At 45.1% G+C, this 24,483-nt stretch overlaps 1 protein-coding gene across 1 annotated transcript; it reads right to left on the bottom strand.

Annotated features, from left to right (window-relative positions):
* Positions 1 to 7,387: 7,387 nt before the first annotated feature.
* Positions 7,388 to 23,284, bottom strand: Nek2 (NIMA related kinase 2). Its single transcript, XM_070041556.1, has 9 exons — positions 23,135 to 23,284; positions 22,685 to 22,919; positions 21,723 to 21,940; positions 20,553 to 20,793; positions 18,286 to 18,368; positions 17,145 to 17,271; positions 15,502 to 15,721; positions 12,565 to 12,690; positions 7,388 to 8,222 (listed from the first exon to the last, which is right to left on the bottom strand). The coding sequence occupies exons 2-9, from the start codon at positions 22,877 to 22,879 to the stop codon at positions 7,999 to 8,001; spliced, it is 1,434 nt and encodes a 477-aa protein (XP_069897657.1). The 5' UTR covers positions 22,880 to 22,919; positions 23,135 to 23,284; the 3' UTR covers positions 7,388 to 7,998.
* Positions 23,285 to 24,483: the final 1,199 nt, after the last annotated feature.

Raw genomic sequence — 24,483 nt, 5'->3', positions numbered from 1 at the left:
ACGCTCGCCACGACGCTAGGCAATCTTGTTCCTGCAGTAATTCGAGGACAGGCTGTCTCCTGGAAGCAAGCTGAAAAAGAGGGTGCCAGAGCTGCTGCTAAAAGAATGGAGACAATAGATGTGTATCAAGAAGAGGGGATTATTTTTAATTGGAAGAAGTAAAAGTACTGCACGTGTGTGAAAGATTACACACACACACATACATACACATACACATTTTTTCCCCCTGGGGCTTTACACTCAGGGTCTCAAGCTCCCTTGGCTGGTATTTCAACCACTTCAGTCATACCCCAATTCCCCTTTGTCTTGGTCATTTTGGAAATGGAGTCCCAAGGCCAGGTTGTCCAGATTGATTTCAAAATGAGATCCTCCAGATCTCCGCCAGGCATGAGCTACCGATGCCCAGCTTGTGAGTATTTTAAATACTCAGGCACATCTACACATGCTCTTGCTCACATATGCACGTGTAGATGCACTTATGTACATACACACACACACACACACACACACACACACACACACACACAGAGTCTACAAAGAAACATTAAACACCATGCCTGTAATCCTAGCCACTCAGGTGACTGAGAGCTGGAGATCATAATTTTAAGTCAGTCGGGGCAGGAAATTCTGTGAGACTTTTATCTCCCATTAACCACCAAAAAACTGGAAGCAGAGCTGTGCTTCAAGTGGCCAAGCTCCAGCCCAGACTGAAAAAGGTAAAGACAGCACCTAAGCCTTGAATTCAAGGCCTGGTATCAATAGACACACACAAAAAACACGTCTGAAGGACAGATAGAAAGTGAAATTATGGGTATAGAATATTTGCTTTTCAATGTATACTGCCCTATTGCGCAAATTTTTACAATGATATTGTCCCTTCATCATTTAAAGAAAGACTGATTTTTTTTTTCCAGAGCTGAGGACCAGGTAAATCCACTGAGCTAAATGCCCAATTCCTAATTTTTTTTTTCCTCCCACTGGTCATGGGGCTTGAACTCTGGGCCTGGGCACTGTCCCTCAGCTCTTCAGCTCAAGGCTAGTGCTCTACCACTTAAGCCACAGCGCCACTTCCAGTTTTCAGGTAGTTTATTGGAGATGAGAGTCTCAGGGACTTTCCTGTGATCCTCAGATCCCAGCCTCCTGAGTAGCTAGCTAGCATTACCAATAGGAGCCACCAGAACCCAGCATCCCTGATTTTTTTTTTATAAAGGTAGTAAGTAAATCAGCACCACGAAAATCTAATGTGAATGTGTGACTAGGATTCCCCAGTCCTAAGTACCTCAAGACAGCGCAGCATGTGTGGGTTTCTTAGAGAAAGTTGGGCTGGCTGGAGGACGGGGGTTTTGTTTCTTGACTGGATAATCAGGAAGGGGTTAAGCAGGGGCCCAGCCCCGATTGTTAAGGAGTTCAGCCACCTGAGCAAAACTGTGGTATGGTGTCAAAAATTCAGGTCAGGTGTGGGTGGCTCACATCGAATCCTAGCTACTCAGGAGGCTGAGATCTGAGAGTTGTGGTTCAAAGCCAGCCCACACAAGAAAGTCTGTGAGACTCATCTCCAATTGACCACCAGAAAACGGGAAGTGGAGCTGTGGCTCAAAGTGTAGAGCTCTGACCTTGAGAGAGAAAAAGCTCAGGGCAGCACTCAGGCCATGAGGTCAAGCCCCATGACCGCCACACACACAAATAAAATAAAATCAGGCAAGCACCCAAAAAACAAAGAAGGAAAGAGAGAAAGAAAAAAAGGAAGAAGAAAGGGAAGGAAGGAAGGGAGAGACAGAGAAAGAGAGGGCAGGAAGGAAGGAGGAAAAGGCAGAGGGAAGGAGGGAAAGAGAAAAGGAGTGGAAAGAGGGATAAAAAAAGGAAGGACAAGAGAATGAGGGAAGGAAAGAAGGACGGAGGAAAAAATGGAAAGAGAAAGGGAAGGAGGGGAAAGTGGGAGGGAAGAAGAGAAGGAAGACAGGCCGGGAAGGACCCCAGCAGGGACCCCTTACAGGTCCTGCTGGCTAATCCTGCAGGAGGCTTCTAGAATGCTGACCTAGGCCCTCTAGGAGAGGAGGAGCGAGGCTCACACTTGGTGGTGGAGGATGAAGTAAGCCACACCTCCTATCAGCGGGCTGTGCACACACACACACACACACATACACACACACACACACACACACACACTCATGGCCCCTCTGGGAGTGCTGATTTTCACCTCCCCCTGTCTAGGAACTCCATTCTCTGATACGGGGTCTTCCTTTCCCAGCCACCAAGTCATGGTGGACCACTTGCTTGTTGGTAAATATTCTTCTTTAAACAGCTGTGCGTGTCATCTTTTGTATTTAGCTCATGGTCATTCTAGGAGAGAATCCTACCTCAAGTCTTTGAGGGAACTGAAAGGAGGTTTTGTCCCGCAAGGAGAAGGGTGGTCGGGAAATGCGTCCCTTCCAGGGAGGGAGGACTGCGGGGGGGGGGGGGGGGGGGGGCTTGGAAGGGCTCAAGGCAGCCTGAGGGTATTGGGTGTCTGGTCTGAGCTTTTGAGGGAATAGGAAGCCATATGGTAGGCAATGCTGGGGGGAGGGGGGACATAAACCTTTCTAGAACCATCTGTCTTGAGTCTTAATGGATTCACTGGAAAGCCACTCCTAGCTTCCCACCCCCACCCCCAACCCCCCCACCCCATCCCATCCCTGCTACACACACACACACCACTGGTAGCTTTTAATACCAAGTCTGGAAGGCCACTGGGCCTTTCCATGTTGCTCTGCCTCAGCCCTCCTTCAGAGGTGTTATCCTTCAGATGTCCTGGGTGGAGAGGGGATGGACTGTCATCTTATTATCACCATCACTATGGAAACCAGATGGTCTGGAAACACAGTTTACCCACTGCTGGAGTTGGTCGCAGGTTAGAGAAGGGTGATAGTGAAGAGTGTGACTTCAGAGCATTGGGTGTCAGTTCAGAAACTAGATGTGCCTCATCCCACGGGTGATCTCTGAGCCCATTCATTTATGCAAATTGCTGATCCTAGCCATACCTGCTCTCACAGAGGTATTGTGAGCTTGAAAGAAATAAGCCAAGTGCGTGGCTCACGCCTGTAATCCTAGCTACTCAGGAGGCTGAGATCTGAGGATCGCAGTTTGAAGCCAGCCTGGGCAGGAAGCCCACGAGGCTCTTATCTCCAATATTACAGAAAAAGTCAAAAGTGGAGCTGTGATTCAAGTGGAAGAGTGCTAGCCTTGAGCAAAAGGAACTCAAGGATAATGTCCAGAGTTCAAGCCCCAGTACTGGCAAAGAAATAAAGGGGGGGGGTGGGGAGCGGGAAGGAAGGGAGAAAGGGAGAAAGGGAGGGAAAGAGGCAGGGAGGGAGGAAGGGCTGGGAATGTGGCTTAGTAATAGAGTGCTTGCCTAGCATGTATGAAGCCCTGGGTTCTATTCCTTCAGTACTACATAAACAGGAAAAGCCAGAAATGAAGAGGCACTGTGGCTCAAGTGGTAGAGTGTTAGCCTTGAGCAAAAGAAGCTCAGGGACAGTGTCCACGCCCTGAGTTCAAGCCCCAGGACTGGCAAAAAAAAAAAAAAAAAAGGAAGGAAGGGGATGGGAGGGAAGAAGGAAGGAAAGAGGGGAAAGAAAAGAAATAATAGAAGGCATTGAATTCATGTCTGGCATTAATCTCTCCATAACTACCTACCAACTGCCCTGGAAAGCACAGTTTCTGTTCTCACAGAACTATGGTGCCCCCTTGTGGTGTACGTTGGTAAGAACATTATGGTCAATCAATCTAATGACTTTTGTAACTTGTTTAAAAGCATAAGCTCTGGCCAGGTGTTGGTGTCTTACACCTGTAATCCTAGCTACTCCGGAGGCTGAGCTCTGAGGGTTGTGGCTCAAGGCCAGGCCAGGCAGGAAAGTCCATGAGACTCTCATCTCCACCAAACTACTTAGAAAAGAAAGCCGTAAGTAGCACTGTGGCTCAAGTGGTAGGACACTAGTCTTGAGCAAAAAGAAGCTCAGGGACAGTGCTTAACCCCTGGGTTAAAGCCCCAGGATGGGTACCAAAGAAAAGGAGAAGGAGGAAGAAGGGGAGGAGGAGGAGGAGGAGGAGGAGGAGGAGGAGGAGGAGGAGGAGGAGGAGGAGGAGGAGGAGGAGGAGGAGGAGGAGGAGGAGGAGGAGGAAGAGGAAAGTTCTATAGTGTATGGCAGGGATGTAAATCTAATACAACATATTTGAAAAACATGTAGAAAAATATGTTCTGGAAATACCATTCGGGAGTAGCGGACTCCCATGGAAGAGATATCTTTCTAGTCCACCATTGTTGCCCAAATACTTGGAGACCTTCCCAGCCTCACAGGTGGGTGGACAGAAGGCTAGGTCTTGCTGGCTTTTGAGTGGGAAGGGAGGGCACATAAGGATTGAAAATGTCTCTCCTCTATTTCCGACTATCTACCCACTCTCAGGTCCTGCTCTATTACTTCTGCCAGAGACCCCCCTCCCCCCTTCCCCTCTCCCCCTCTCCCCTCCCCCCCCACTGTGCTGTTCTTACTTCCCCTTCTGGCTTCAGCACAGCACTCTCACCCCACTCAACACCCCCTTTTCTCTTCCCCTCTATGCTAGCCTCCCCCTCTGCCTGCTGCTCCCTAATGACCACCTCTTCTAACACTGCAAATCCTGTCACCTAGTGCCTGTTGCTGTTTCATTCTGCTCCACAGCACTTAACTAATGCACTCCATCTGTTGCTTAACTGAGTATTGTCCTGCCCCCTTTGAATGGCATGCTTAGGACCCGGATGTCGGTCTTTCTTCACTGTTACATAGTCAGCACTCTGAACAGCTCATCATAGGTGCTCCTAGTTGGTTCACTGAATGAAAGGGTGAATGGAAGGAAGGAGGAATGTGGGCTGCAGAACACAAGCTAGGCCACCAGCATACCAGACTCCAAAAGGAAACATGAGCTTGTAACCTTTTCAGGGAGGAAAAACATTTCCTAAAGCAAGACCTAGTGTCATGGATGATTGACCTGGGCAGTCCCACAGTACAAGGATCTGGCATTCAGAAAGCCCTGTTCCAGGCTGGGAAGGTGGCTTAGTGGTAGAGTGCTTGCCTAGCACTCATGAAGCCCAGGGTTTGATTCCTCAGTACCACATACACAGAAAAAGCCAGAAGTGGCACTGTGGCTCAAGTGATAGAGTGCTAGCCCAAACCCTGAATTCAAGTTCCAGGACTGGCAAAAAAGGAAGAAGAAGAAAGAGCAGGAGGAGGAGGAGGCCGGTTTCTTGTGTCTAATGTTTATTTTTGCAGTCTTGAATTTCTTGAGAATTATGTCTTTTCGTTTGAGTTATATAAGAAAATATGATGGACAATAGAGCAGGGGGGTGTGGTAGGGGGCGGGGTGGGGGTATGTCAGATCCTCAACACAGGGCCCCACTCCCTACCCCAGAATGCTACACACAGCTCCTCTGCCTCCTGGAGCACTGGCCCCATCCAATGCCCCCTTTTCATCCCCTGGCCTTGATTCTCAGCAGGGGTCCAGGCACAGCAAAGCAGGGCTGGGGCTGGGATCTGGGACCCCGAGCATCTCAGGGCAGGGCAGGGAAGCCGCATCCTTTCCCCCTAAAGCAGCATTCTTAGCGAGGCTCATCCAGGCACCCTGTTGGATACAAAGAAAGCCACTGCTGGGAGGTTAAAGGTCCTTGGGCGGGATCTATCTGCCTAGGGTTGAGGCAGGGGAAGGCTGTGGGAAAGGAAAATGGTGGCTAGACTTCTCCAGAACATCCAGTGGAGCTGGAGAAGGAATGAGAGGGAATTGGGCAAGGCACCCAGCGAGGCATGTGAGTGGGGCACAGCTTTATCTCTCCTGGCTGGCTTAAGACAACTTCCAGGCATGGGAATCCAGCACGTAAACCTAGTGATACAGAAGCCAAATGCACTTTGAAAATGGGCATTGTACAGATGGGAGGTAGATAGTATCATTTGGGCTTATTTTTTCTTCTTTAAAAATACTGAGCAATGCCAGGTGCCGGTGGCACCTGAGGATCCCGGTTCCATGAGACTCAATTAACCACTAGAAAACCAGAAGTGGTAGAGTCTCCTTGAGCTCAAGAGCTCAGGGACAGCAACCAGGTCCAGAGTTCAAGCCCCATGACCGACAAAAAGAGAGGAGAGAGAGAGAGAGAGAGAGAGAGAGAGAGAGAGAGAGAGAGAGAGAGAGAGAGAGAGAGAGAGAGAGAGAGAGAGAGAGAGAGAGAGAGAGAGAGAGAGAGAGAAGAGAGAACTGAGCAAGTAACACATGAAGCAGCGGCAGGGGTGGCTAAGGAGAAAAAAAAATCTTGTATGTCCTGTGTGTCCCATTGATAGGGTTTGTTTCCCACTTTGTGTGGAGCTGCACGTTTGTTTCAGATCAGGCCCTGCAAATGACATAGCTGATCAGTAGTTACACTCAATATTTACATCAAAAATGTTTCTTTTAGATTAATCCCTGGATGTAGTAGTCACAATGAGCAGTTTGGGATGGTGTCTGGCTAAATACTGTCTAAATACTGGGACTACATTGCCCACTGTGTAATAAATCTGCATATTTGAAGCAGGCTTTTTTTTCCCCTCATTTATACTAAGCATTGATAACCTGCTCTTTTTTATTATTATGCTAAAAGGATTAGCACCACTAGGAAAATGTCACTCACAAGATATGATGGTATAGTAAAGACTGCTAACTCCTATCAAAGATCAGACATATTAAAATAGATCCATCAAAATTCAAAGTTCTGCCAGGCAATGGTGGCCCATGTCTATAAACCTAGCTACTCAGGAAGCTGAGATCTGAGGATTGTGGTTTGAAGCCAGCCCAGGCAGGAAAATATGTTAGACTCTTATCTCTAAAAGTAAGCACTAAAAAAACTAGAAGCGAAGCTGTGGTTCAAGTGATGAGTGCAAGCCTTGAGCAAAAAAGCTGAGAGATAGCACCCAGGCCCGAAGTTGAAGCCCCAGGACTGGTACCAAAACATAAACATTTAAAAATAATCAAGTTTCCTTTAAGGGTAGGAAGTGTAGGCTAGCAAGTTTTAGCACAAGCCAAGTTCTTCCACAGTGCATTGTCGATAGTATGTTGTTAGGAGTTGTCTTGGGCATCACAGAATACGGAGCAGCATCACTGGCCTCTACCCACTGGGTACCAATAGCACCCTCCCCAGTTATGACTTTCAAAAGTCCCAGTGTCTCCTGGGGAGCCAGGACAGCTTAGGACCATGAGCCTGCAGGGGTTCACAGGTTAAAGAGATGAATGGGAAGATGCCATCATAGCCAAACAGTATCCATCCACATTCTTTTCCTGGTTAAACACCTTTCACCTCAAATCCACGTCCTTCTGATGAAGAGATCAACAAATACGAGAGGCAAGAGATGTAGGAAAACTAAAGAATTTTTTTATTTGTTGGGAAAGAGGTTAATGACAGCAAGTTCATATACTATTAAATAGAATTAAAAAGGAAGAATATGGACATCACAGTAATAAAATTCCAGAAAGGCAACAGATATGTCCTACAATGGAATATGTATACACAAGATGTCTTGGTACTAGTGACCATTTTATATCCAGTGAAGGTTTTCTATGTTCAAGCACATTTGAAATCAGACATGTAATTGACAACTGGACACAACAGCTGACAGCATCCCACTCAGTCATTTCAAACACCTAAGCGAGTGCTGTGCATGGGTGTTTTCTTCTTCAAACATTATTTACCTCTTAGATCTAGAATGTATGTCATTCCTAGTAGTAATCACAGGATTAAAAGCCCAACCACCCAAGACAATATCACTCTGAGAGAGAGAGAAAGAGAGAGAAATTAATGATGTGAACATCTTGTACAGCTGTCGCTGAAAAGAGTAAAAGCGATTCCAAAATGTCACTGGCTAGGTAAAAGGGGCGTGGCTCACAGAATATAAAGCTAGAGCAGTTCAATAAGAACCTTTATAAAGGGTTGGCGATAGTAAGCCCGTACCGGGCTCCGGGCTCGGTGCCGGGCTAGCGCATGCCCAGGATCTGTCTGCTTTTCAGCTGGTAGGTTTTCTCAATATCTGACAGGGCTTGGGCCCGCAGCTGGGCAGCATGGAGCCGCTTCTTCAGGTCCCTGCACTTGGACTTGGAGGTGAGCTGGCTCTCCGACGCCTCGCTCCTCATGTTCTCCTTACTTTCCCCACCGAAATGAACCTTCTTCTTCATTACTGAGGATGGAAGATCAAGCAGCTCTTTAGAAAGAAAATGGGGTTTGGATTACTTGAAGAGGCAGTCAAAGCCTATATACTTAACAAAAACTATGTATTCTTTTTTCACAGTTGAAATCTGAGGACCTGATTTGCTCTAGGGTAGGTGGTTAAGGGGCATGGTGGGACTGATAGAAATCACTTCATATTTCTCCTTTTTTTTTTTTTTTTGTTGGTTGTGGGGCTTGAACTCTGGGCCTGGGTGCTGTCCCTCAGCTCTTCAGCTCAAGGCTAGTGCTCTAACACTTGAGCCACAGCACCACTTCCATTTTTCTGGTGATTTATTGGAGGAAAGAGTCTCAGGGACTTTCCTGCTTGGGGTGGCTTTGAATCCCGATTCTCAGATCTCAGCCTCCTGAGTAGCTAGAATTACAGGCATGAGCTACTGTGCCCGGCTTCCCTTTTCTTTTTTTGACACAGGGTCTTGCTATTTTGTCCAGACTGGCATGGCACGCATGACCCTCCCACCTTAGCCTCACTGCAAGAGAGGCTGGAATTACAGGCTTTATCACTACACAGTGATACAATCTGCCTTTCAATTCAAACCACAGAGAAAATAATCCTGGAATGTACCAAACATCAAGGAATGTTTGTTCCTTGTTTTGCTCCCTTAACAATCTATGTTTCTGGGGATGGGAAGGTGGCTCAGTGGTAGAGTGCTTGCCTTACATGCATGAGGCCCTGGGTTCCATTCCTCAGCACCACATAAGCAAAAAGAAAAAAAGCCAGAAGTGGTGCTGTGGCTCAAGTGGTAGAGCGCTAGCCTTGAGCTGAAGAGCTGAGGGACAGCGCCCAGGCCCAAATTTGGTTCAGGCCCCACGACCAGACCAAAAAAAATTTTAAAAATCCATTTTTCTCTGGGATTTCAAATATATTGGGGGTGAGGGGCCACAACGCAATACTTTGGAAGTCAGTATAACTTGTCTCTGGTCTTGAAACCTAGTGCCTTTCTAAGTAGGACACACCGCTTCTGAGAGTAGGAGAAGCAGAAGCCCTTTCTCTTGGAGAAACCCTATGGTTTTGGACAAATTCTCCATAATACTTAGTTCCAAGCATCTCAATTCACCAAAAACTTCTTTCAGAAAGAACCTTACAGCCAGGCACTGGTGGATGAGTGGCCCTCACCTGTAATCCTAGCTACTCAGGAGGCTGAGATCTGAGGATTGAGGTCCACAGCCAGCCTAGGCAGGAAAGTCCATGAGACTCTTATCTCCAACAAACCACCAAAAAACTGGAAGTGCGCTGTGGCTCAAGTGGGAGAGCACACACCTTGAGCTGATGTGCTGAGGGACAGCGCCCAGGCCCAGAGTTCAAGCCGCAGGACAAAAAGAAAAAAAAGAACCTTAACAAGTACTGAGTGAGAGAGGCAGTCACATAACAGTACAGGGCAAACAGTGTGGAAGACAACTCTATTTATCCAGTCCAGAGCGACAATGCCATCACTCACCGGCCAACTTGGTTTGGAGACTTATAGATGATTCTAGAATCTTTTGTGTTTTTTCTTCTATGCTCACTTAAAGAAAATATGTTAAATATTTGCTGAGCTCCTACTTAGGCTGTTGGTGAAACCTAGGCTCCCATCTAATAGGAGACAGACTGTAAACAAACAGACAACACAGAATTGGGTTGTCTGATAGTGACCTGGGAAACCATGACAGCAGAAGGCCTGCTGAGTCACCAGGGTGGAGAGAGGAGAGAGATGAATCCTGAGCAATGAGCCAACGAACAGGAAGGAGGAAGCCAGGGGACAGTGCAGATGGATGGAGAGGGGGAGGCACCACACTGCCCCCTGCTGGCCAGCAGTCCCCACTCCTCCTTCCAACACTGAGACTGCTCCAAAGCAAACAGACTGCTGTTGGACCTTAACTCCACTGTCTCAGAGATTCCTGCCTTTCACTGCTTACAAATACCTTTACATGGTTAAACTAACATTATCTGTGTGTGTAACCATCTTGGGGCTTGAACTCAGGGCCTGGGTTCTGTCCCTGAGCTATTTTGCACAGCTAGTACTCTACCACTGGAGCCACAGCTCCACTTCTGGCTTCTTTGCTGGTTCATTGTAGATAGGAGTATCATGAACTTTCCAGTCAGGACGAGCTTTGAATTGTAATCCTCAGACCTCAGCCTGTTGAGAAGCTAGGATTACAGGTGTGAGCCACCAGTGCCTGGCTTTAAGCCAACTTTATCTTACTAATGGGATGTTGTACAAGAAAGAAAACGATTTCAAAAAAGAATGGTCATTCATCAATAGAAGAAAATGAGTGTTGGCTAAATAAAAGCCAGCTTTAGGAAAGATGTGGCTGAAGTTAGAGCCCACCTGAGCCATGAAACGGAGGAGGCTGTTTCCAACTTCCTGACTTCACACGGGCTCACTCCCTACTACTTTTGGGGCTCTGACAGGCCTAGTACTTGTAGTACCCAGTGCTCTAAAGTATCTCTGAGTCCTGAGGTACTGGATTCCCACAGCTCAAATACTTGCCAAGATTCATTCCCCCACAGGTAAATTCCTAGACTTTTCTGTTTTCCATACAGTGAAAGACATCATCTATAGCTATTTTCATCCTTTGCTCAAAGATTATCAGAGCAAGATATAAATAAACTGAAACTAGAAGAGTGATCCCCAGAGGAGTCTTCAAAAATCCTCTGGATATATGAAACAAGACAAATAAAACTTTTCTCCTTGAGTTATCACCTACACATGTCTTAAGTATATTGTTTACGGATAGCAGTGTGGAATCTAAAGAAACAGAACTGAGGGGCTGGACAGTGGGAGGTACACACCGATAAACCTATCTTCTTGGAAGACAGAAATAGGAGGATCATGGTTCAAAGGCCAGCCCAGGAAAAAGGTAGTGAAAACCTATCTCAGAAATAAGTCAGGTGTGGCTACACACCTATAATCTCAGCTAATCAACAGGCAGCGACAGGAAGGGTTCATTTTCAGCCAGCCAGGGCAAAGTCTGCATCTGACACATAAACTGACAGCAAAGGAGTGGGATATGGCTTAAGTGGAAGAGTGCTTGCAAGCTCTGAGTTCAAGTCTCAGTACTGAAAAATCGCTGGAATGACAAATTTAAAGTTCCATGTAATCTGTTTCATCATTATAGCCAACATTAGTTTAGTTTCATTGCTCCTTTCTAGTATTATGCGCTACAGTTATTGCAAACAAAATTTTCTTTGTCCCACTTACAAAATGCTACCACATGTACCAAATCCAGACTCTCTCTCAATGGTCTATTAAGAATGGAAAATGGTGCCTTCACACATGCTCTTCTCCATGAAATAAAGGGACCGTACGAAGTTCCATTACAACCTCAGATGCTTAATTTTGTAAAAATCAACCAAAGACTTTGAACAAATAATCTGTGTCTGTCATAAAGAAATCAAGAGAAAAGCTGTTTCTGCACTTTGCATTTTCCCAAATCCTAATGAGATGAAATTCTCACAGATTTTTCTGTGAAACAGAGAAAGCTCCCCTGGTACAGACATCATCACGTGGGAAAGGATGGTGTCAACAGAAGGCAATACCCTGCGTGAACTGACTGCCTAGTCTGCCTACTACGATGAGAGGTGAGAACAGGAGATGCAGAGATGTGCGTTTTGATAAGGCCTGGGTTTTGGTAAGTTAATCAACTTACCCATCAGCTCCAGAGTGGCTTAGCAAAGACCAGAACACACGCTTCTTCTGCAGTTGCCTTATCACACAGCCACACTTGGAAGCATAAGGTATCAGTATTAAAATGCTAGGACTTATGCTTGAAAATGTACAGAAGAAAACAGAAAGGTTTTTTGTTTTATTTGGGTTGGTCATGGGGCTTGAACTCAGGACCTGGGCACTGTCCCTGAGCTCTTTTTGCTCAAGGCTAGCATTCTACCACTTTGAGCCACAGCACCACTTCATTTCCTGGTGGTTAACTAGAGATAAGTCTCACAGACTTTCCTGCCCAGGCTTGCTTCAAACCATGATCCTCAGCAGATCTTAGCCTCCAGAGGAGTTAGGGTTATAGGCTTGGGCCACCAGTGCCCAGCTGAAAATAGTTTTGATCAAATCCACACTAGTTTTGAAAATGCTTTCATTTAAAAAAAAAAGTCTCAGCTATCAAACTGATAGCCTGATAAGGTATGTAAGAGATAAAATGATCTGACTCACTGCCTCACTTACGAGATTCTCATAAGTCAGCCAGTAGGGTAATAGAATCTTATTTCTACTAAATGTCATTGATTCAGTGAAATTCACCTTAAATTCTGACTTTATAAAATATAAGACAAAGCTACCCAGAGACCACCACTGGTGTATATCTCTCCAGTGCAGAGCTGACTGGCATACCTGGACTGCTTGCCAGAGACGGGAACTTCTGCTCCTTCAGCAAGCTGTAGTTCTTCACCAGGCTTTCTGCTCGGGCCAGTTTGTCTTCAGCTAGTCTCTCTCGGATACAAAGTTCATGTTCCTTCTCTTCAAAAAGGGAACGGAAAAAAGAAAGCAAAATTAACAAGGGGCTTTGGCCATAGAACGATTTACATTACGACTAATCTTATCACACAGACCAATGTGGCTGACCACGGGTGAGTCATGCTGTGTGAACGATTTCTTCTGGACATCCTGGGCAGCCTGAGGTAGTTTTTAATTTAGTGGTTGGTTTAGTATGTCTTATGTTATCTTATGTTTTCTTGTAAGGCCATGTTGAAGCAAACTGTTAGCTTTCACTTGGTCGTGTTGTGTGAGAGGAATGCACGTGTAATAAAAAGTTCAAGCCATCTCTACTCTCCACAGAAAACAGGCAACAGTTAATTTTCAGGGATCTCCTTCTGGATCAACAGCAGCACCCAAACAGAAGGAGAAAAAAAAAAACCTACAAACCAGTATGGAGCAGTTCTTCAGATTAGTAACAAAGGCTGCTATTTATTCGTGGCCTAGAATTCAGAGTAGTTAAATTTCGAAAGAAAAATTACGAAAGACTGGCAAAGCATTAAGAATAGTTTTGAGTGTGTGTGTGTATGTATGTGTCCTTTTGACACAAAAGTTTAAAAAAGGTTTCTAGATGAGCACAGGTGGTATGCCTAGGGAGCAGGTGCCTCAGCACTATACAGTGATTCGTTGTCATTAGTAAATATTAATGATGGGGCTGGGAAGGTGGCTCAGTGGTAGAGTGCTTGCCTTGCATGCATGAGGCCCTGAGTTCAATTCCTCAGCAGCAAAAAGAAAAAAGCCAGAAGTGGCGCTGTGGCTCAAGTGGTAGAGTGCTAGCCTTGGGCTGAAGAGCTGAGGGACAGCGCCCAGGCCCAGAGTTCAGGCCCCAAGACCGGACCCAAAAAAAAAAAAAAAAAAAAAAGATATAAAAAATAAAATAAATAAAATATTAATGAACACACTGGATGTTTTATACATTTCTTATACATTTAAATAGAAAAATATTTAGCAATGGGTACAAGGCTGTGACTATGGGTGATGTCGGCGGTGAGGTTGCCTGGCCTGTCTGTCTCTGAGGGACCTCTCTGCCATGGTTATTTGTAATCCTAAGACCTTGGTAATGGAGAATACTGACTTTCAACATCAAAAGCTAATTTGGAAGCCAGGCTGAGATCTGAGGATTATGGTTCAAAACTAACCCTGGAAGCAAAGGCCATGACACTCTTACCTTCAATTAGCCTCCAGAAAATGGAAAGTAGACCAGTGGCTCAGAGTGATGGAGAACTAGCCTTAAGCAAAAAAAGTTCAGGAAAAGTGCCCAGGTTCTGAGATCAAGCCTCATGACTGACAAATCTAAATAGACCAGGTGCTAGTGACTCACATCTCAAATCCTAGCCACTCAGGAGGCTGAGATCTGAGAATCACGGTATGAAGCCAGCTGGGGCTTATCCTCCAATTAACCAGCAAAAAGCCTGATCTGAAGGCAGGTTTTTTTTTTTTTTTTGGGGGGGGGGTCCGGTTGTGGGGCCTGAACTCTGGGCCTGGGCGCTGTCCCTCAGCTCTTCAGCTCAAGGCTAGCGCTCTACCACTTGAGCCATAGCGCCATTTCTGGCTTTTTTCTTTTTGCTTATGTGGTGCTGAAGAATCGAACCCAGGGCCTCATGCATGCAAGGCAAGCACTCTACCACTGAGCCACCTTCCCAGCCCCCTGAAGGCAGTCTTGAATGGAAAAAAATCGAGTAAGAGTATGAGGCTCTGAGTTTAGGCCCAAGTGCCGGCCAAAACAAAAAACTAAAAAACTAAATTACTTTCAAGTCAGTTACTACTCATCAAGTTCATGTTAATACCTGTATTATCTATTAACGGAGACCATCTTGCACCTATTTTCTCCATAGAATTACATGCACACGTGCAGTCCTACATCCTGTGTATGTGTTAAATCTGGAGCCTCCCTGGTCAGAAGGTGGAAGACATGGTTTTTATGCTGGAGGGCAACATTTAAAAACCTTTCTTTACAGTGGAAAAGCTTTAGATTAATGATACTAAAAATAAGAGGGGGGCTCAGGCCTGGGAAGGTGGCTCAGTGGTAGAGTGCTTGCCTAGCCTGCATGAAGCCCTGGGTTCTATTCCTCAGTACCACATAAACAGAAAAAGCCAGAAGTGGTGCCGTGGCTCAAGTGATAGAGTGCTAGCCTTGAGCACAAGAAGCTCAGGGATAGTGCCCAGGCCCTGAGTTCAAGCCCAGGACTGGCAAAAAAAAGACTGAAAGAGGGAAGTGGCATTGTGGCTCAAGTGGTAGTGCTAGCCTTGAGTAAAAGGACCTCGGGGACAGTACCCATGCCCAGGGTTCAAGCCTGAGGACTGGCAAAAAAAAAAATTAAAATTAAGAAAGAAAGAAGACAATAAAGCACAATGCCTCTTGTCTGAGAGCCAGCACAATGGATGTCCAACAACGTATAAGGACTAGCAACTGATTCTAGAGAAAGAAGTCCAGCAGAAGGTGACAGCAGGGCGCTGGTGGCTCATGCATGTCATCCTAGCTACTCAGGAGGCTGAAATCTGAGGATAGAGCTTCAAAACCAGCCCAGGCAGAAAAGTCCCCATGAGACTCCAATTAACTGTGCAAAAACTGGAAGTGGCTTAAAGTGTAGCTTAAAGTGGTAGAGTGCTAGCTTGAGCAAAAGAGCTCAGGGACAGCGCCCAGGGCCTGAGTTCAAGCCCTACCACAGTGTTAGCAGGCTTACTATGGAGTCTAGAGTAGATGTTTTGATTTTCAAGTACAGAACTCAGATGTAGATATACACTATGCTGTTGGAAAAGATTCGTGCACATCAGAACAACCCGACGCAGACTTACGCTCCAGCCTTTCCTCACGGGCTTTGAGGGCTCGCTCTCGCTCCTGTAACTGCATTTCCTTTAGCTTCAATTCACTCAATACCGGGCTGGAATCCTGCAACTTTTCAGGCTCTCCTAATCGTCGCCCTCTCCTCTCAAGATTTTTTCTTTGCTCTTCTGCAACCAAGTCCACTATCAAAGGGTTCTCAAGAATGTCTTCCACGGAAGGTCGATGGTAATCCTGAGGGAGAATACTCAGAGTGACCGTCCCATTGTGTAACAGAATCTCCCCCCTACGAAAGCAGTTACATTAGAAGGGCCAATATATGGCATGGCAAAAGAAAGGACTTCTTTAGGGACAGATACTTAAACAAACATCTGAAAAAATAAGTTCACTAGCCATGAGGGTTGGGGTCCACAAGGTGATACACTTTCTTTTTTCTTTTGTATGTTGGGGCTCAAACTCAGGGCCTGGGCACTGTTCTCCAGCTTTTGCATACAAGATAGGCGGTTTACTATGTGAACCACAGCTCCTCTTCTGGTTTTGTTGTTTTGTTTTTGTTTTCTTGTGTGTGTACTTAATTGAAGATGAAAGTTTTATAGACTTCACTGTCTGGGCTGGTTTCAAACTGTGATCCTCAGATCTCAGCTCCCTGAGTAGCTAGGATTACAGTCATGAGCCTCTTACCCAGCTGATGCAGATTCCAACTTAACTTTTCCCTTCTCTCATCACACCTTTCTAAGGAGACTTACATTCCAGAAGTATTCTGGCAATTTTACATTGGTGCCTAGAAGCACTGCTATGGTCTGCTTTAGGGAAGCATTGGCCTGACATCTGAATCTATTAATCTCCTCTACGCTCCTGCAGCATTCCCAGCCATCCTTACATGAGCCTGTCCCCAAGACATCTTCCTTCTCTCCACTCCCCCACCTTCCATCTCTCTTCAAGTTATTTCCCTCTACCTGTCCCTTGGCCCACTTTTCTCCTTCTGATCTTTTTTTTTCTTTTTTTGGTCAGTTGTGGGGCTTGAACTCTGGCCCTGGGCACTATCCCTCAGCTCTTCAGCCCAAGGCTACTGCTCTACAACTTAAGCTACAGCGCCACTTTCCATTTTCTGGTGGTTAATTGGAGATTAGAATCTCATGGACATTCCTGCCCTGACTGGCTTTAAACCGAGATCCTCAGATCTCAGCCTCCTAGGTAGCTAGGATTACAGGTATGAGCCACCAGCACCCAGTTTCTCCCTCTGATCTTTACAATTTCTCAATAAAATTAGAGGCAAAATAATAAAGTCAGTTTTCTGGTCACTTCTCTATTATCTGTCTCTATGAAGTAGGCAACAAAAGGGGAAGTGAGCATATGGAAACTTTTGCAGTCCTTCCTTGCTACCAACCATCTGTTTACACAGCAGTGGGAAGGAAAAGAAAGCGCAGAAGGCAGGTAGGCAAGGGGCCCTATTTCCAGATTTACATATGCTGTCACTTGTGTTAACAGAGTATATTTAGCTAAGGAAATTAATGTTTCTTCACTTGTGTTAATTAATTAGTAAGAGTATATTTAGCCAAGGAAACTCTTCAGATTCTGCCATTCTACAAGAGAGAATATACACTTCAAAATTGAACTGAGAAAAAAAACAGACAATATAAAATCTTATAAACTTTACCTTTAAATTTAACATCCTTGTAATTATGTCATTCAGTTCATCAGAGTAACGATATGGAATTCTCCTGAATTTGCCTTCTCTGATCTTCCCAGCCAGTTCTTTTTGATTAAAAGCTGTAAATGGGGGCCTGAGACAGGAAACGGGGGCGGGGTGAGGGGGTGAGGAGGTCGGAAAAGAAGAAGACACAATTAAAACTATGGAGGGGCTGGGAAGAGAGTGCTTGCCTTGCATGCATGAGGCCCTGGGTTCAATTCCTCAGCACCACATAAGCAGAAAAAAGCCAGAAGTGACACTGTAGCTCAAGTGGTAAAGCGCTAACCTTGAGCTGAAGAGCTGAGGGACAGCGCCCAGGCCCAGAGTTCAGACCCTACGACAGGAAAAAAAAAAAAAAAAAAAACCTAACAATGGAAACACGGTACATAATAGGACCTGGATCAAGATCAAATGCACAGCTTAAGGACCAATCTGTATTTATGTTTGTACTGGGATTTTCTTTTATAACTAACTTTAGTAGTTCCTTGCCACTATCCATGTTGAGGGTTGAATAAGTTTTATTTGGGGATTGTCCTCTGTATTTTAAGGTATCTTTCTTGCAGGATGTGAGGCCTCTAGTCACTAGGTGCCAACAGCGCCCTCTAGTGGTGACGAAAAAAGTGTCTCTAGACAATGCCAAATGTCCCCATGAGAGCAAAATTGCTTTCTCATTCCCAGGAGAAAAATCATTGTTCCACAGAACAGTTCCAAAAGGGAAAAAACTAAAAATAGGGAAGAATCAGATCTGGTCTCCAGATTTCCAAACTTTTCCCCCTGATCTTTGTTTCATTTCCTCTCTGCCCTTACAGTAGCTTTATGTTATTACCTGCCTGACCTATGAACTCTCCCCGTGGACTCAGCATCAGTCTAACCCGAAAGCAAACCAGTCAAGACCCTTAATAAATGTGGACCAGGACTCCTAGGTCACAGTTTTCATTTATATATAGTTATTTTTTTAAATCTGTCCTTCTCCTTTAAGAGTTTTATATAATCTTTTAGACTTGAGTATGTTTTTATTAGCATGGATGCTCAAAAGGCTGAACCACTAAGAAGTGTTGAGCAGTTAGTTGCAAACTTAAAACTGGGCATCAAACCATGTCATACTTACATTAATGCACACAGTTCATACAGCAAACAACCCAATGACCAGATATCTGATTTCTCATTGTAAGACATGCGATTTATTTGTTCCTAGATGAAAAGAAAGGTGAGGGAGTGAAAAGGTAACACTTTATTTTATTTTAAAGCTTAAAATACACCTGAGATCTAGTGCCTGTGCTCACAGCTGTAATCCTAGCTCCTCAGGAGGCTGAGATCTGAGGATCACAGTTGAAAGCCAGCCCGGGCAGAAAAGTCTGTGAGACTCTTATCTCCAATTAACCACCAGAAAACCAGAAATGACACTGTGGATCAAAGTGGTAGAGTGCTAGTGCCCAGGCCCTAAGTTCAAAAGAAAAGGTTTGCTGGGCACCAGTGGCTCACGCCTATAATCCTAGCTACTCAGGAGGCTGAGATCTGAGGATCACGGTTCAAAGCCAGCCTGGGCAGGAAAGTCCGTGAGACTCTTATCTCCAATAAATCACCAGAAAACTGGTGCTAGCCTTGAGCTGAGAGCTGAGGGACCGCACCCAGTCTCAGAGTTCAAGCCCCATGACTGAAAAAAAAAAAAAAATCCCAGCAAAACTAAAACATGGATCTAGCTCACATTAAGATGGATAGACAAGAGTAATTAATTGAATTACTCATTTGTATGTATATTTTTTTCTTAGTCTATTGTACAACAGTAACATGTTCTCATTACCTGCTTTAATTGTTTGCTTTTCTTTCATGCCCACCCAGGTACTGGTCAACCATAGCTGTCATTACCAACAAGAAGCCCACAGGCAAGCACCAAAATCTCCACAAGGCTGGATGTGAGTCTAGCAGATGCTTGATACCACACTTCTAAACAAGCAATGCCTTAGGGAAACAGCTGGTCTAATTGCATGTGCAAAAGGGAAAAGGAACAAAAGAACTGCACAGGTTTCAAATTTTCCAAGAACCACTTCTGGATAATTTTCCTGTAGAGAAAAGGTTTGCTATGTGGAACATGATACAGTGAGAAAATGGCTCTGTTCTGGCCATGTCTAATTTATTATTTTATTTATTTTGTTGCCATGTCTAACTTTAGTTACAGAAGAAAATGATTAAGTTTGCAAAATTTTATATTGTAGTCAGATCTGATAGCATATCTTATGAGGATTTGAGAAAAATATTACAAATGACTGTAAATTACTAAAGAAACTCATTATTTGCTCAAATTTCATACATACTGATGAGGTCCCTTATAGATAAAGGTGTTTTGAAAAATCCTCAGACAGTATCTAATGCCAGCCCCAAATTTTGCTATATTCCTTGTTACACATCAAGGAAAAAGAAAAAAAGAAAGGAAGGAAGGAAGGAAGGATAGTTCATTCAAGGATATGTACAGCAGAGCTCCTTAGAATATTGTGAAATTTTAGAAACAAAATATCCAAAAAAAAAAAAATATCCAGCAACGGGTAAGTGGGTGAACTCTGTAACACATTCAGGAAAAGGCAAGGAAAACAAAAATGCACAAGAAACCAATTAAAAACACCTAAAGTGATGAACCTAAGAATCTATCTAAGCCAGGTGCCAGTGGCTCACACCTGTAACCCTAGCTACTCAGGAGTCTAAGATCTGAGCATCACGGTTCAGCCAGCCCAGGCAGGAAAGTCCATGAGACTCTTATCTCCAATTAACCACCAGAAAACTGGAAGTGGTGCTGTGGATCAAGTGGTAAAGCATTAACCTTGAGCTAAAGAGCTCAGGGACAGCACCCAGGCCCAGAGTTCAAGACCCATGACATGACCGACAAAAAAAAGAAAAATAAAAGAATCTATCTAGAGAGTCTGTGGTCTAGGGCTGGGGATGTGGCTTAGTAGTAGAATGCTTACCTAGCATGCATGAAGCCCTGGGTTCAATTCCTCAGTACCACATAAACAGAAGAAGCCAGAAGTACACCGTGACTTAAAGCTCAGGGATAGCACTCAGGCCCTGAGTTCAAGCCCCAGGACTGGCAGAGGGAGGGGGGGCAGGGAGAGGGGGAAAGAGAGAGAGGGGGAAAGAGAGAGACAGGGAGGGAAAGGGTGGGGGGGAGGGTGTCTGTGGTCTATTAAAAATACAAGATCTAAAATAAAAGGGTGGGGGAGAATCCAAGCACCTTCCCAGATAGAGAAGGTAATCCACTGCATTTGCCCCTGAGGACCAGGCTTCTGTATGACTAATTCTGGGCTGTTAGAGTTACCTAAATCCCTTGCATTTAAACACTTAGCATTAGGATATTAAGCAGCACGTAAATCCTGGAGTACTTACAGGAGACATGTAGTAAGGCGTGCCAACAAATGTTTTTGCAAAACTTGTATCATGATTTAATATCCTCGCTAGCCCAAAGTCTCCAAGCTTGACATTCTGCTTGCCATCCAGGAAGACATTGGCTGGTTTCAGATCCCGATGCAGCACGGTATGGCCGCCATCACTTCGTCGATGACACTCCTTCAGAGCCAGTGTCAACTGAGTCATCACTCGAAGAACAAACTCTTCCTCTAAGTACTGCCTGAAACCAAAGGCATCATATAAATGTAACTTCATATAAAAACATTACAGATATGGACAAGGTCAATTATTTAAGTGTTTAAAATGTACAAATAGGGAAATAAATTACCTTTTTGTTTGTGTGGGTTTTTATTTTTTGAGGGGGCTGGAACTTAGGGCCTGGGCATTGTCCTTGAGCTTTTTGTGTTCAATACTAGCCCTTTATCTACTAAAGCCATAGCTCCATTTCTGGCTTTCCTGCTCAGACTGGCTTCAAACTATAATCCTCAGATCTCAGGCTCCAGATTAGCTAGGATTACAGGCATTTTTGTATCAGAACTCAGGGCCTCATGCTCTTGCTTAGCTTTATTAGGGGGAGAGGGGAAGAGTAGGGTATTGGGCACTGTCCCTGAGCTTTTGTGCTCAACTCTACCACTTGAGCCACAGCTCCATTTCCAGTTGTTTTGGTGGTTAATTGGAAATAGGAATCTCACAGACTTCTCTGCCTGGGCTGGCTTCAAACTATGATCCTCAAATCTCAAGCTCCTGAGTAACCAGGATAACAGGCATGAGTCATCAGTGCCCAGCTTTAACATTTTGCTCAAGGATGGTACTCTACCACTTGGCCACATCCCCATTCTAATTTTTGCTGGTTAACTAAAAGAATCTTTCAGATTTGTCTACCCAGGATGGCTTCGAACATATATCCTCATATCTCAGCCTCCTAAGTGGCTAGGATTACAGGTGTGAGTCACAGGTGCCCAGCAAATAATTATCTTTGTATAAAATATAGCTTCCAGTTTACCATTTTCTAAGATTCTGTGGATGAGCCAAAGAAACCAAAGAACATTTCCATATTAATACATACCTTGTCCTTGATCCTAACACAAGATTCTTAACAGTAACAAAATTAGACCCATTTTCAGTCTACATTTAAAAGACTGCATTTACCTTTCCTTGGTTCCTTTAGTAATCACACTTGCCAGGTCCCCTCCTTCGCAATATTCCATTACAATGTACAGGGTTGTGTTGGTTCGGTCAATAATTCGATCATAGTAACGAACAATGTTTGGATGTTTCAGTTCTCGAAGCAAATTCACTTCAGAAACAAGCATCTGTTTCTCGGCTTCTGTCATGGAGCCATAATCAAGCTCTTTCCAGACTAGTATCTGAAAAGAAGAAAATTTCCAAGTTATGAGAACTTACTATGCTCAGAAACAAAAACTGAAATAGATGGTCCAAAATTGCACAAATGACCTCCCTTTTAAACAAATCCTCCAATCCAAAGTCATGATCATGTAATTCAGTTCAATAAACTGTTAAGTCCTGACTTTACTTGCCTTAATCTTTCTCTAATCTTTAAGCAGTAAATGTTCTGGGCAGAGAGGTGCATGATATATTAAGGTTGTCCAAATCTCTACTCTCAACTCTTAATGGGAAATAGGCAGTGGTATTTTGGTCAAAGCTAGAACTGAGGAGGTCAAAGTCCCCTAGCTGTCTATTCAAACCGGTTGTGCCTTCCGAGAACCTTAGTAAAAATCCAGCCGCGGCTAGGTAGCGACCTCTCCAATGTTGCTTTCTGAACAAGATCTATACTCACTGGGAATCCAATTTCAAACTAGTAAGAGATTTGTGTGGATTGTGATTGCAGATGCAAAGCTTGAGGATATGGTCGCCTGCCTCTGGTCCTCTCTGACTGTCTGCCATCATTGGAAGATACTAAGGAAGTCAAAGCAGGAACGAGAAAATATGAGAAGAACTCATCAATATCTGTATCGGAGGACACGACCCAGGCTCCGCCCAGGCTGCGGGACGCAGATGCAGGGGTGAGGCGGAGACTTCCGGGCCGCTGAGCCCCCCACCCCCACCCCGGGGGGCGCAGGGGCGGGGACGGGGCCAGAGCCCGCGCCCACCTTGCCGTCGCTCTTCCTCCGGATCTTCTGGCAGCGGCCGTAGGAACCGGTGCCGATGGTGTAGAGCACTTCATAGTCCTCCACCCGCGACGGCATGGCTTCCCGCCGCCGGCTTCCTGAGGTCACTTGCAAGCCGCACCGTCCCGAACCCCGGCCCGGGCCCAGTTTAACCGTCGCGGGCCCCGGCCTTGCCATCTATTGGCCGAGGGTGAGGCCGACACGCTTCTCTGATTGGCTAAGAAAAGAACACAGCACCCTAGGCATCCTGGGAATAGCGTGTCGCTAGGCAACCGCGTCGGGTCGGCGCCTGCTTCCGACCTCTGGGGAGAGGAGGGCGGAGCCAAACCCAAGGCTGGTGGGGGCAGGGTAAGAAAGCCCAGGTTCCGGGGGGCTGGTTGGGGTTTGGGGCTGGGGGGGGAAGTGGGGAGGAGGAGGGGTTCCAGTTCTCACCCTAAGCTGAGGTCACCAAGGTAACAAGTCCGTGGGTCTCAGACTCCTGCCCACCGCTTCAAAACCAACTGCCTTCTGACCTTTCCACTTTGACCTTAAGATAATCACACCCTTCTGCACCACGTGTCTCTCTCCCCTTCTTTAGCTTCCTCCTCTCCTCTTCATTTTCCTCTCTTCTCTCCTCCTCTTATCTCCTCTCTCTCTCCCTCCCTCCTGTCTCCCTCCTTCCCTCCCCTCTCCTTCCGGTGGTGACTTCCTGCGCAGCCTAGGCCGTGTTATGCGCTTTATATCCATCCACACAAACGTGTAAAAGCAGGAAGTAATGGTATTTATTTTTTTATTTTTTTGTCGGTTGTGGGGCCTGAACTCTGGGCCTGGGCGCTGTCCCTCAGCTCTTCAGCTCAAGGCTAGCGCTCTACCACTTGAGCCACAGCGCCACTTCCAGGCTTTTTTCTTTTTGCTTATGTGGTGCTGAGGAATCGAACCCAGGGCCTGAAGCATGCAAGGCAAGCGCTCTACCACTGAGCCACCTTCCCAACCCCAGTAATGGTATTTTTATTTTTCAAGGAAAAAACAGAAGCACGCTCTTGTTTGGGGTCCAACAGCCAAAAGTGGAGACTTAGTGTCAAAAACAGTTATTCATAGGAATTATTTAAAACCTGACTTGTAGATAATGAACACCACATGCGGGTACCTGGTCAACTTACAGAGAGGTGTAAAATCCTCATGGAGGAATAAGGAAAGGCCCTGATGTTCCAAATATACAAGAGAATATGGTAGTCCTAAAGCAGAAATGAGTTTTACCTTCAAGACTTCTATAAAACAAAATCACTAGAAAACACTACCAGACACCTAGGGTGCCCAACACATAATTAGTTGGCAGTACTTCATGAATTGTAGCTTCCATGGAAACCAACTCACCCAGCTAAATGGAACAGTCTTATTTTTACCTGGGAGAGAAGTCCTAGAGCTCTCCAAGCAGAGCTTGTTAAAGTATAATGTGTATTGCCAGAGAGTGAATAATTTGGTAATGCATAAGTAGGTCAGTTTTCTTTAAATATCTATTCAGTTTGGGATTAAAAGGAACCTGATGTTCTATTAATAAGAACTACAAACCTATTATGTTGAAAATAATGTATTTTATGCACTGAGTATAGCATAATTGGAATTTCCAACCAGGGGAATTTTTAAATTAATAATCAAGGGCATTGTCTTACCTCAAAGGAATAAGACCAGTTTGGGTTTCACAAGTTATGTAAAGGGCTACAAGTGGAGGAAGTCATTTGCATTACTTCTTTTTCCTTCTTTCTTTCCTTTATTTTTTCTATGTGTGTGTGTGTGTGTGTGTG

The sequence above is a fragment of the Dipodomys merriami genome, unplaced genomic scaffold, assembly GCF_024711535.1.
Source record: "Dipodomys merriami isolate MVZ:Mamm:240054 unplaced genomic scaffold, mDipMer1.0.p SCAF_31, whole genome shotgun sequence".
In the NCBI taxonomy this organism is placed as follows: domain Eukaryota; kingdom Metazoa; phylum Chordata; class Mammalia; order Rodentia; family Heteromyidae; genus Dipodomys; species Dipodomys merriami.
Note: the sequence above shows the minus strand (reverse complement) of the source record. Positions and strands in the feature narration are given on the sequence as shown.